The sequence below is a fragment of the Dipodomys merriami genome, unplaced genomic scaffold (genome assembly GCF_024711535.1).
Source record: "Dipodomys merriami isolate MVZ:Mamm:240054 unplaced genomic scaffold, mDipMer1.0.p SCAF_46, whole genome shotgun sequence".
NCBI lineage: Eukaryota > Metazoa > Chordata > Mammalia > Rodentia > Heteromyidae > Dipodomys > Dipodomys merriami.
In genome coordinates, this window is record NW_027206024.1 from 9,519,827 (window position 1) to 9,534,140 (window position 14,314).

The window sequence follows — 14,314 nt, forward strand, 5'->3', positions numbered from 1 at the left end:
GTCTACTTCGCTTTGCTGGGGTGTGTTGTTTCGGGGAGGGGGGGTCGGTGTGCAGAGGAAAGACCTGAGAACTAACATCTCCTGGGGAACATTTGTTCTTGTGACAGAGCCAAGTCATTGCTGTGGATAAGGAAGAAGCCGCCATCAGACTGACCCAGAACAATGCTAAAAGGTAGGTAGGCTTTTGAAATATCAAACCCACCCATGTCTGCTTCCCACTCACAACAAGGTGGGTGCAGTGAAGGTGGCCCAGCACTGGCCGTAGGGGATGGTGGCGGTCTGTTGCCAGTGGCTCTCACCCGTCATCCTGGCTACTCGGAAGGCTGAGAACTGATGGTTATGACTAAGAGCCAGCCCAAGCAGGAGAGTCTGAGGGATTCTAATCTCCCATAAACCACCTCTCCCTCCACAAAAAGGCAGATGTGGTGCTGTCGCTCAAGGGTTAGAGCCTCAGCCTTGAGTCAAAGAAGCTCATTACATGAATCCAAGACCTAGGACTCACAAAAAAATACATGAATAGTGGGCACCTGTTATCTTACTACCAAAAAGGGTGGATTCAGTCTTCTCTCTGGTACTTGTAGCCAAAGGTAAGGGGCTTCCCCTGATGTTCCACTAAACCTCTCCTTCTCTCTATTATCTCTCCCGGCATCAGTTGTGGAATAGAATTCAGATCATCATACTTGGTGTGACCTTATGAACCCTATTATACCCACCTTCCTTGGGGTGGAGATCCTGGATGTACTCACCACTGGGAGAATGAAACAGCAGACTGATGTGGGTAGGTATCCCCGAAACTCATACTCAAACACATACACACACTCACCTAGCCAACTCAGACTAACCTTTTCCAAAGGCACTTTATCTCCTTGGATTAACTGACCTAGCAGAGGAACTTGATCCCCTGTAAATGATTATTTTAACTAGGGCTAGCTAGTTGACATGAGATAAACAAAAGCTCAAAAGAAAGGCCCTGGTGCCTGTCACCACGGGCTCAGGATCACACCTGACAACCTGGCTACTCGAGAGGCAGAGATCTGAGGATCAAAAATGAAGCCAGCCATAAGCTGAAAAGTCAGTGAGACTCTACTCTCCATGGAACCACCAAAAAGCCAGAAGTGGAGCTGTGGCTCAAGGGATAGAGTACCAGCCTTGAGCACAAAAACTCAGAGAGACAGCTCCCAGACCCTCAGTTCAAGCCCACACAATGAAATGGCCCCATTTGTTGCCCCCAGATTGCCTGGGCCTCGAGTGCCTTGTCACGGAGTTAAATACAGCACCGGTCCTTCAGAAAGAAATTGGATGGTGGAAGCCAAGCCTTCCCTTTTGTGCGCTCTCAACCCACATCAACTGGAAGGCAGAGCATGACAATACCAGAAGCTGGCAGAGTGGAAAAGGACCTCCTCTGCCAGGGTTTTTGGAGTGGGCTTCTTAAAGACAGCACTTGAAATGGGGTATTGCTTAACAAGGAGGATCTGACAAGAAGCACAGAGAGCAAAGATGCAGTAAATAAAGGACAACATAGCACAGTGTGTTCATTTCCAGCCAGGGCTGCTGGTGAGAAACTCGGTAAATATGTGCAAGACTGTGCCAAGACAGGTCCAAGGGGTCACAGAAGAACAGCTTTCCAAGGTTGGGATTGTGTCTTAGCAGTAGTGGGCTCGCGTGGCACACAAGAAACCCTAGTTTTGATTCCTAGGTTCCGCATACACAGATATAGCCAGAAGTCGCACCTTGCTTCAGGTGGAAGAGCGCTGGCCTCGAGCAAAAGTAACTTGGGGACAGCGCCTGGGCCACGAGGTCAAGCCCCAGGACTGTCAATATAAAACAGCATTCCACGGGACCTGGGTGACAGGTGGATGGCTATGCCCTGTAGCTCTTAGTAGATCAATCCATGCATTGTGTCTCCTTCTGTCCTGAGCACTCCTGGACCCACTTATCAGCAACCCTCCCAACATTTTCCACTGGGATATGGAGCAGCTGGCCCCAGAAATTCTCAGGTACTTGTTGGGTTCTGCGGGGGGATACAGGGCATGCTGCCGAACTCCTAGTGGGTCTGATCTGCCCCGGAAGACCAGGCCATCCAGAGGAGGTGGACGGGATCTTAGAGAGGGGTAGTTATATGAAGGGGGACCTTTAATACCCATGACCCTACCCCAATTCTGAGCTTCCATTTGCCATGCCTGAAGGAGGTAGAGGAGTGTCTAGGTGATAGTGTTTAGAGGAGAATGAGTTGGAAATTCTAAGGAATGAGAAACCATAAGTCCCACTCTGGTGGCTCACACCTGTCATCCTGGCTACTTGGGAGGCTGAGATCCAGAGGATCTTGTTTCCCAGCCCAGGCAGGAAAGTCCCATGAGAGTCTCATCTCCAATCTCCAACCAAAAGTGGTGCCATGTCTCAAGTGGCAGAGCACTGACCTTGAGCAAAAATCATCATCGGGGACAGTACCCAAGCCATGATTTCAAGCCCCTCAAACAAACAAACAAAAAAAAGAACGCACCCCTTGCTTGCAAGAGATGGTGAAGGGGTGCGGTTGCTGTGGTTGGAAGAACAGGTGCTGGCCTCACTGTACAGACATTTCTAAGAACTCCCCAGGTTTGCCCCAGTGTGAAGTCACAGCAGGGTGTGCATTGCCTTACCAAGAACTCCAGAGGTTGTGTCCTATCTTACGTAAGGAGTGGACGAATGAGAGCAGGGGTGGGAGGGTAGTGTCAATTTTATTCTCTCTATCCAAGGAAGAATGGTTTTGGATGCTGGTGCCAAAGTCTGAAGTGAAGGGTTGCATGTGCTTTGTGGCCTGACAAGTTGGGTTTCCCCTGGGTCTAAGAAGGTGGCTGAAGCCAGGCGCTGCCCGTGGCTCACAAATGACATCCTAGCTACTCAGGAGGCTGAGATCTGAGGATGACAGTTCAAAGCCAGCTTGGGCAGGAAAGTCTGAGAGACTTTATCTCCAGTGAACCACCAGAAAACCGGAAGTGATGCTATGGCTCCAGTGGTAGAGTGCACACCTTCAGCTAAAGAGCTGAGGGACTACACACAGGCCCAAAGTTCAAACCCCATGACCGACAACCAAAAATAAGGTGGCTGACTTTTCTTCATAGCAGTGTGTACAGTAGGAAGTGCCATGCTAAGTTATGAGCCATTCCAGATGTGTGAGAGACTCTGAGTTTTGTCTACATTTGATATGAGGACTGTAGAGCCGTCTTTCTGGGGGTTAGGATGTTCAGGTGATCAGGGAATGCTGAGGCCTTGCCTTACCCTTGTGTGTGTGTGTGTGTGTGTGTGTGTGTGTGTGTGTGTGTGTGTGTGTGTGTGTGTGTGTGTGTGTGTGAGAGTGTGTGTGTTTGTGTGTGTGTGTGTGTGTGTATTTCCCTCATCTCTGTCCATTTCCAGGGTGCCTATCTGCCTCTTCCTGAACTCGGATGGTGCCCCTCCTCCATGGCAACCTTGCATTTAGCCCCATATCAGGGTCTACAATGAGTCCTAAATTGCCAGACACTTGCATATACCAGCTTTTCTTTGGGGCCCAAGTCTGGCTGTCCATATCTTTGGCCGCCTCCAGGGGATTCTGAATCAGCTGCGTCAGCTGGCATATGTTCTCCCCTGCCTCTGGGGTGGCAGGGTCAGTCATGCGTTGTTCTGTCCTTTTCCTCTGGCTGCATGTCCCACTCCCAGCAGGCTGGCAGTGGAGTGGGAGAAGGTTGGTTTCCAGTGGCTCTGGCCAGATTGAGCTTGATAGCTTACTGAAGGCTGCCCAAGCAAGGATGATCTGGGGCTACATGAGAGGTGAAGCCAAGGTGGCTTGGAAGTGTTGGTCAGTATCAAGGAAAAGTCAAGGTACCTTATCACAGGCACGTCTATCTTCTGGGCCCAGCTGGGCCTCTCAGGTCCTTCTAGACAATTTCGGATGCCCAGAATACAGAGGCACAGACTTTAGATTCCAGGACCAGGTAACTGTGGGATAAGGGACTGGTATCTACCAGTACCTCAATGTACTGGGGGCATTAACCGTGACCTGGCTATGCCCTACTTATGTAAGTTCACTTCTTAGCCCATGGCCACACACCAGTTACTTCTGCTGTGGAAGTGGCAGGATCAGAAATGAGATCTAGGATGACCAAAATCTGGATTTATGGCCGGATTGGGGTGGGGGGTGTCTTAAAAAAAATCTTAGAGCTGGAACTCAGAGCTTGGCACTGTCCCTGAGCTTCCTTTGCTCAAAGCTAAAACTCTAACACTTGAACCACAACTCACCTTTCATCTTTTTTAGTAGTTTAGTAGACAGAAGTTTCTCACATATTTTCCTGCCTGGGATGGCTTTAAGTTGCCACCCTAAGAGCTCAGCCCCTTAAGTAGATAGGATTGCTGGTATGAGCCACGGGCACCTGCTAAGGTGGTGTGTGTGTGTGTGTGTGTGTGTGTGTGTGTGTGTGTGTGTGTGTGTGTGTGTGTGTGTGTGTGTGTGTGTGTGTGTGTGTGTGTGTGTGTGTGTGTGTTCCCAAGGCTTAAACTCAGAGCCTAGGTGCTATCCTTTAGCTTGTTTGCACAAGGTTGGTGCTGTACCACTTGAACTACAGTAGCTCACTTCCCATCTTTTTGGTGATTTATTGGAGATAAGAGTCTACCCAGGCTAGCTTTTAATCTTGATTGATCCTCCGGTTTCAGCCTTGAGTAGCCAGGATTATAGCCACTGGCATCCAGCTGCAAGGATATCTTTTCATACTCTCTTCTATTGTAACAGCTGTCTACTTGCCCTGGCCAAGATCTCTGACCTCCATAACGGCTCCCACCAGCCCCTGATTGTGTGGAGACCACAAAGGTCAAACTGATCCCATTTCTTTGTCCTCAGGGGAGGAGGTTATGTTTCGTCTGAAGCCTGGCTGTAGATAGGTGCTTAGCTGGGAGAGAGGTAGTCTGTTTTAGCCAAGAAGGTAAGTGTGGCCAAATGCTAATAGCTCATGTCTCATATTCCTAGCTCTTGGGAGTCTGAAATCTGAGGATTGCCATTCAGAGGAAGCGCAGCAAGAAATGTCTGTGAGACTCTCCTCTCCCAAGAACCACCTGAAAGCTGGAAGAAAAGATGTGGCTCAAGTGGTAGAGAGCTAGACCTGAATGAAAAAAGTGAGGGACAGAGCCTGGGCCCTGAGTTCAAGCCTTAGTACCAAGATGCATACTTGCTCATCCACACACAAACACACACCACACACACACAAACGCACACACCTACACACACATACAGAGGAAGGTAGTAATGATGAGCTGAGCTAGAACTGGGGGCAGTCCTGAGGCATAGTCACAGTAAACTCTCAAGCCAAATCAAGTGGTTTCTCACTAAGTCTTTCTTGGGCTGAGGGGTCTCGGCCATATCAGTAAGTTCCATAGAACCTACCCCTCCTTCTGTGCATGGGGCCATAGGACCAAGGGAAGGACACTAGGGATGATCGTTTGTAGTCGGCCCACGATTGCAGATCTTAATCTGCACCCAAGCACTGGTGAGGAAAGCAGGACTCCGAGCGCTGGGAGTCCTGGGATAGCGACTGCTACAAGCAGCATCCAGTTGTTGTGAATTCCTAAGCCTACAAGGCTTTCATGAGCCCAACTCAACACCTGCCCAAAGTGTGCCTGACAAATTCACACACTTGTGATACCCGGATGAGTGGACGTTACTTGGTGTGACATCTTGCACCTCCTGCCCCTCCTGGCCCAGAATCCTGGTCTGAGATGGCGATTTACTGCTCAGATCCACATTGCACCCATGACACATGCAATTCTGATGATCTCCAAGCCCCAAGGCTCGATCTTTCTCTGGTACTGTGGCCCGCTCTGTAGGAGATGGCCTCCAAACAGGCTCCACTCAAGACTTGTAGAACACCTACACATTGGGAGAACCTCAGGGGCCCAACTGGAAACTACTTTGCCTAGAGCCACAGAGTGAGGTCCAATCAGACCAAGTGTTGGTCACGGGGCTTGAACTCTGGACCTGGGCTCTGTCCCAGCTCTTAAGCTTACCACTTGAGCTACAGAACTACGTCCGGTCCTCTGGAGGTTCCTTGGAGATCAGAGTCTCCCGGACGTTCCTGCCTAGGCTGGAATTGAACTCCGATCCTCACATCTCAACCTCCTGAGGAGGTAGGAGGACAGGTATGAGCCACCGGTGCCCAACTGATCTAGCCTTTCACCAGAGTAGACTAGGAGCTCCTGAAAGCTATTATTTATTTTTCTGTGCCAGTATTGGGCTTGAACTCAGGGTCTGGTCTCTGGTCTCTTAACTTTTTCCCTCAAGGTTAGCACTCTACCACTTGAGCCCCAGTTCGATTTCTGGTTTTTTGTAGTTCATTTGCAAGAAGAGTCTCACTAACTTTCCTCTCCTGATCTGGCTTGACCCTCGATCTCTATCTCAGTCTACTGAGTAGCTAGGATTTACAGGGTTTGAGCCACTGGTGGCATTGGGCTAGAAGCTTTTCTTAAGCAAGAGTTCTTCCCTGCGCTTGCCCTGACTCCTCCATGCAATGGATGCCTGAGGGTTAGGAGCTGTGTAAAATAGGCTACCAGCCACAGGAAATGGCTGGGGTCCCTGGTGTAAAGCCAAGCTAATCTTCCCCCTGGGCCCCATTCTAGGACCCCACCCTCTGCCCTGTGACTCAAGTACAAACCTTGACCCAGCCTTGAATGTCCTACCAGACTTTTCTGAAGCCACAGAGCCTTCATTCCAAAAACACCACCTGCTCTACAACACACCTTAGGACCTTTGTCCATGCTGTACCTAATGCCTGAGGCTCTCTTTCGTGTATCCACATCTTAGAACTCCTGTAGAATTTTGGCACTGGATATATCACCTCCTGGAACAAGTCTTTACTTCCCTTCTACCTCTTTTGTTATATTGAGTTGGTAGAGATGGAATTTTTGCAGGCTGACTGGCAAATGCTCTCTCTTGGTGTGAGTGTGTGAGTGTGTGTGTGTGTGTGTGTGTGTGTGTGTGTGTGTGTGTGTGTGTGTGTGTGTGTGTGTGTGTGTGTGTGTGTGTGTGCCTCTCCTGGGTTTGAATTAATGGCCTGGATGCTATCCTATCCCTACGCTTTTGTGCTCAAGGCTAGCACTTTACTACTTGAACCACAGTTCTATTTCTGGCTTTGGGGGTGTTTAATTGGAGAAAATGTTCTCATATAGACTTTCTTGCCTGCAATTGGGATCCTTAGAACTCAGCCTCCTGAGTAGCTTCCAAGGGTGAGCAATCAGCACCTGCTTTCTACCCTACCTCTTACATATAACCTCGGCCTTCCTCTGAGTCCCAGAAAAAATATGTCTCACCAGGTTCACATCTTTTTGTGCCAGTCTTGTGGCTTGAAATCAGGGTCTGGGCAAGTTCCTGAGCTTCTTTTGCTCAAGGGTATCACTTAAGCCACTATGTGACTTTTGGCTTTTGCTGTTTCTGTGGTACTCAGAAATCGAACAGAGGATTTAGTGCATGCTGCTAGGCAAGCACTCTACAACTAAGCCACATTCACAGCCCAAGGCTCACTTCTAACGGGAGTTATGAGGGTGGGATTTATTGGCATACCTCTTTCGGCATAGAAATCGCTATTTCATATCTTTACCAAGATTTGGGAGCAGCCTGTGACTAGGCAATGAGGAATGATAAATGAGTGATAGCCACTAGGCACCAGAGGTCTAGGCTCACATCCTACAGAGGGATAGAGAATATGGTGCCAGAAACTTTGACAACTACTACAGTCTAGGAACTGTCGTCTCCCTGGAGGCAGTGGCCAGCTTCTAGTTGTCCCGATAGGACACCTCAGCCAGAACATCAAGCTTCAGTTATTAAATGACATACAAGGATGCTTTTTTCAAGTTGCTGGTTCACACTTAGTACTCTTCAGGGCTTGTCTCAGCTCGCCCAGATTGGGGGGCTGGACATTGGCAACCTGCTGAATGCCCATCATCCATACATCATCCATCCATACACAGAGACATGGAGTTATTGCCTCCTTTGGGGGGGGGACAGTTCCGTGTTGTACTATCAGCCTAGGCCCTGTCCCTGAGCTCCTTTTGCTCAAGGGTATTGCTCTGCCCTTGAGCCACAGCCCCATTCATATTTTTTTTCCTATAATCTCTTAGAAATAAGAGGGTCGCAGACTTTCCTGCCCCGGTTGAATTCAAATTGGCATTTTCTACATCTCAGCCTCCTGAGGAGCTAGGATTACAGGCAGGAGCCGCTGACACCTGGGATTCTTTTCTTCTTGTTGTTCTTTTTATAATCATGACAATCTGAAAATCTTCACGGTGTTATTCCAATGGTTTGCATTCGAAGAAAACTACCCAGGCTTGGATTTCGAATGCCAGGACTGCCACCCACAAATGGAAGGAGATCCTGACAAACTCATTCCTATTCGTGTGAATGCTAATGGAATGTTATGAAAGTAATAATTAAATTTGCACTTAATTCATGATTCTATTTTAGAATGCCACGCAAAAATTATTGGATTTATTTCTAGCACCATGGTGTGATTTCCCCTAATGGAAGGATATTGAATAATTTTTAATTAATGCTTCTATAAGTATTCAACCAGGATACTTTATTAAATGGAGGCATAATTTCATAACTAATAATCGGTAATAATGTATATAATTAAATATCCTCACATTCCCTCTCTCTTTATGCATATATACATATCTACACATCTATCTATCTATCTATCGATCTATCTATCAATCAATCAATCTATCTATCTATCTATCTATCTATCTATCTATCTATCTATCTATCTATCTATCTATCTATCTATCTATCTATCTATCTACCTATCTATCTATCTACCAATCTACACATTGATCTGTTTATACTCTTGTCACTACTGGCACTACTGGGGCTCAGTGGTAGAGTGCTTGCCTAGTACATACAAAGCCTTGGGTTCAATCCTCACTACAATGTGCATAGAAAAATCCAGAAGTTGTGCTGTCGCTCAAGCAAAGGAGCACTAGCTTTGAGCATAAAAGCTTACGGACTGTGTCTAGACACTTACTCAACATCAAGAAATGGCACCAAAAAAAGATAGAATGTTCTGACTGCAACTATATAACGATAGCACTGCAAATACCTCATCACAGATCAAACCAGAAGTCTGATGCTGACAGCTACCATCTAACCTGACTTAGCCAGAGGTAAATGGCTGCAACCCAGCTCCACAGAACCAGATAGTGCTGGCTCCATCACCTTTGTCATGCAAGATACTCGGGGGCTGACATCTGACACTGGTGGGTTTAAAACCCAGCCCTGATAGGAAGTCGGTGAAATTCTGAGCTGTGGCACACAGTGGTAGAGTTCCAGCCTTGAGCAAAAGATCATAGGACAGTACCCCCAAACTTTCACTGAAATTCCCATGGTTGACTCCACCTCCCCCCCAAAACCCATCCCTCTTTATCATTAGATGTGAACTTTATGTGGTTTGTTATGTTTCTGAAAGAATGGTGGTACTGAGGAAAGCACCCTAACACTGACAGCTTGTGGGATACAGCTATGTGATGAGTCCCTCATGAGGTGTTATGTGCTGAGTCCTTCACGAGGTAAATTCTTTCACTTGGTCCTTGTAAGGGCTCCAGAAGTCAGATGATTGTGCAGATGAGAATCTTGAGGCTCAGATATGTCCCAATGTCAGTACCAATTGTGTATGTACCTAACTCTAGTGAGTTGTCTCCTGAAGACAATTGTTTTGGTTTATTTTTCTTGGTCTTGAACCTTGAACTCAGGACCTAGCCACTGAACATTCTCTGTTGGGCTCATGGCCAACACCCCACCATGGGGAGCCAAGAACCGTTTTGCAACAGAGTGTTACAGTCTAGGCATCTGTAGCTGATGTCTGTCATCCTACCTACTCAGGAAGCTGATATTTGACGACCTCAGTTCCAAACTATCCCAGACACAAAAGGTCCCATGAGACTATTATCTCCTATTCACCACTTAGAAACTTGAAGTGGAAGCTGGGTGCCAACAACTCGCATCATCATCCTAGCTACTCAGAAGCCTGAGAGGTGAGGATCACTTTCCAAAGCCAGCCTGGGCATGAAATTCCTTGAGAGGCTTCTCTCCAGTGAATTAACAAAAACCTGCAGGGGTGCTGTAGCTCAAGTGGTAGAGCACTTGTATTTAGCTGAAGAGCGCAAGGACAGCACCCAGGCCTAGACTTCAATTCTTCTGACTTACAAGGAAAGAAAGAAAGAAACCTGAAGTGGATTGCTGGGAATGTGTCTTAGGGTAGAGTGCTTTGCATGTATGAATCCCTGGGCTTGATTATTTAGTACCACATCACTAGAATAAAGCCTGAAGTGGCTCTGTGGCTAAAGTGGTAGAGTGCTATCTTTGTACAGGAGAAGCTCAGGTACAGTGTTCAGGTCCTGAGTTCAAGCTCCAGGACAAGTGTATGCACACACACATTCATACACACACACACACACACACACACACACACACACACACACACAGAGAGATACCAGAAGTGATGTTGTGACACCAAATGGTAAATCATTGAGCTTCTGTTCTGAGCTCATGGTCAGCACCCAAGCCCTGTGTTCAACCCCAAAACCTAGCCACCCAGGGACCAACTAGGAGAGGTCAAAAGTTTTAAAACTTGATGAGCTTCACCAGCTCTAGATGACAAGAAGGATTGTGATATTACACATATTCTTAGATTTAGCAAGCTTACAGAAACTAGGAAGGTACCGTTGCCAATCATGAATCATTTTATAAGGTTCAGCTCCCTTGTTGTCTGCCAGAAGGACCCTTGAATTTATTGTAGCAAGTTATTTCAATACTGGAACATAGTCTAACAAAGACAGGATAAGTGCAGGGAACTTGGCCCTCCACAGGAGGAGGCACAAATGGAGGCTTCCTGTCAAAATAGCGCTGAGGAGAGAGATAGCTTGAGATTCAAAGGGGCCTTTTTTCTCCTAGCCTTCAGAGCCCACCCACACTCCTGCTCACTAATTGGCCCAGATGGAGTTGTTTGTTACACAGTTTTACAGGTGTGAGGATTTTGTCTGCTTGTTCCAACAATGAGGCAGACTTCCTCCAGCAGTACCTGGTGTCAAGAAAACCTCAGACTACACTGGTATCGGGGAGCCGCGGGACATGCACTGTCTTGAAAGCATTGTCTGTGCTATGAAATCATTGTATTCAAAGCAATTTTCCTAGCTTGGTGCCTTTCATCTTAGGGATTCTGGACCTTCACTGATAGAAATACATGCATACATATATTGGGAGACAGGGAGTTACTTTTTTTTGGCAGGTTCAAGGGTTGTATTATTAGCCTAAGCACATTCCCTGAGCTATTTTGCTCAAAGCTATCGCTCTGTCCTTGAGCCACAGCCACACCCATGGCATTTTTTTTATTTCTGGGATCCCACAGAAATAACAGTGCTGTCAACTTTCCTGTACTGGCTGAATTCAAACTGGCATTCTCTACCTGTCAGAGTTCTGAAGATCTAGGATTATAGGCAGGCACAAATGACACCTGGCTTTCTTTTCTCCTTGTTCTTTTTTCATTGTGACAAACTGAAATCTTCACAGTGTCATTCTAATGGTTTGCATTTTGAAGTAAACTACCCAGGCCTGGAGTTCGAATGCCAGGACTGCCTCCTACAAATGGAGGGAGATCTTGAGAAAATCTTCACTATTCATGTGAAGATTTAATGGAGTGTTATAAAAGTAATAATTATATTTGCAGTTAATTCATGATTCTCTTATACAATGCCACAGAAAATGTATTGGATTATGTCTTCCATTCTAGAACCACGGTGTGATAGTCCCAATTAAGGAATACTGACTACATTTACATTAATGCTTCAATAAGTATTCAACCATGATACTTCATTAAATGGAGGTATAATTTAATAATAATTCATAATATATATAATTTAATATCCTCACATAGTCTCTCTCTCATATATAGCAAACTACACATCTATCTATCTTTATATCAATCTCAATCTCTATATCTATATCTATATTTATATCTATATCTATCAACCACTACTATGGCTTGTTCTCAGGTCCTCAGAACTGGCTGGCAGCTCAGTTTGCAAAGGGCTTATTTTTTACACTGACCTTTTCATGAATTGGGCATTGTGGGCTGTGAATTCAAGTCCAAGCATGGCCAAAATTTTATATGTGGAGTCAGAAGTACATTTTGACACATTTTTTCCTTCTCTGTGAAAGTCCTGGCTCTCAATATGATGTATAGTATAACCCATATGTAAATGTATCCATGTGATAAGATGTAATAAATGAAATAAATGTTATATATGTAATAATACTAAATAAAATAAAAAATAAAGTTAACAAATGTCATAGGGAATAAACCCATGTATGTAAATAGATCTCATATATAAATATTATTTATCAGTGCTGGGGCTTGAATTCGGGCCCTGGAAACTGGGCTGAAATTGTTGTATTCAATGATAGTGAGCTTCCTCTGCCCCACAGTGACACAGAATTGCCCAGGCCCTGAGTTCAAATTCCAGGCCTTCCAGAAAAATGGTGCAAATTCCAAGCCAGGGCCTTAATTTTTTTTAGCTAGGCCTGGAGCTTGAACTCAGCTCGTGGCAACTCTGCCTCAACTTCTATCATCCTAGGCTGGGGTGCAGCCTCTGAGCCAACAGCCCATCCTAAGATCCTATGACCCGAGTTCAAATCTTGGGACTCGCAAAAAAAAAAGGAGAAGTGCTGGGAATGTGGGTCAGTAATAGAGTACTTAGCTTGCATGCACAAGGCCCTGGGTTTGATTCCTCAGCACCACATAAGCAGAAAAAAAGAAAAGGTAGTGCTATGGCTCAAGTGGTAGAGTGATAGTCATGAGCTGAATGGTTGATGGACAGCACCCAGATTCAGATTTCTGGGCCCAATACCGAAAAAAAAAGAAGAACAAAGAGCGCGGGGGGGGTGGGGGGAAAGGAGAAGGATACAACTGAGAAGTTCCAGAAGGCAGTTTTACATAGTTTATTCCTTTGCATTGCAACCATCCTGGGTCTAAATGACAGGGCCCAAAAAATGTACATGACCTTGTACTACTGAAGTTTGGTGGACTATCATGGAAGCCATAGCCAAAACCAGCAACCTAGGCCAGGGGTGCGAATCTCAGGACTGCCACCTACAAATGGTGGGAGATCCTAAGAAATACATTCCGATACACATCCATATGAATGGAATGTTGTAAAGTAACAATTAAATTTGTAGTGTATGATTATATTATAAAATTATGCACCAACGTTGTATAGCTAGTTTTCGATGTGACAACTTGTACTTCTCATTGTTGCAACAGGTCCACCTGTATATTTAAAATACTTGTTTTTCCCATCTCCTCCACAAGTTATACTGACATCAAATATAGTGAAAACAGGGGTTATACTGTGGGGGTGGGACATACAAAGCAACAAAGAGATAATCTTAGAAATGTGTTAGAAACACATGCATGAAAGAAAAAAACATTAAAATATATCTCTAAGGATTCATTTTCCTAACATCATATTATCTGACCTTTTCTGCTTGACTCATACATGTACTAGATATTGCAAATAAGGGAAAGCATGGGATCTATGTTTCTGTGGGCCTGGCTTACTTCACTTAATATAATTTTTTCCAAGTTTTTCCATTTCCTAACAAATGGGGCAAAGTCATTCTTTCAGATGGAGGCATAGAATTCCATTGTGTATATATACCACATTTTCTTGATCCATTCATCTACTGAGGGGCATCTGGGTTGGTTCTATATCTCAGCTACGGTAAATAATGCTGCAATAAACATAGTTGTGCTGGTAGCTTTAGTTTGGCCTTGTTTGTAAACATTTGGGTAAATGCCCGAAAGTGGGATTGCTGGGTCATATGGGAGCTTTATGTGAAGACATTTGAGGAACTTCCATACTGCTTTCCAAAGTGGTTGAACAAGTTTACATTACCACCAACAATGAAGTAAGGTTCCTTTCTGTCCACATCCCCTCCAGCATCTGTTGTTGTTAGAGTTCTTGATTTTTGCCATTCTAACTGGAGGAGGGGGTATCTCAATGGTGTTTTGATTTGCATTTCTTTTATGGCTAGGGATGTTGAGCATTTCTTCATTTGTCTATTGGCCATCTTTCTTTCTTCTTCAGACATGTTTCTCTTCAAGTCTTTCGCCCACTTATTTATTGGGCAGTTGTTTCTTTGAGGATTTGTTGTTGGGGGATTTAATTTTTTGAGTTCCGTATATATTTTAGATATGAGACCGTTGTCTGTTGTATGGCTAGTGAAGATCTTCTCCCAATCCGTGGGCTTTCTATTGACCTTGCT

General features: G+C 45.5%; 1 protein-coding gene across 1 annotated transcript in view; it reads right to left on the reverse strand.

The window, feature by feature from the left end:
* Positions 1 to 3,373: 3,373 nt before the first annotated feature.
* Positions 3,374 to 14,314, reverse strand: part of LOC138808613 (uncharacterized) — a 29,125-nt gene continuing 18,184 nt past the window's right edge. The window contains exon 6 of the mRNA XM_069994900.1: positions 3,374 to 3,679. Coding sequence (XP_069851001.1) covers positions 3,374 to 3,679 — 306 coding nt within the window. The remainder of the gene's footprint in view (positions 3,680 to 14,314) is intronic.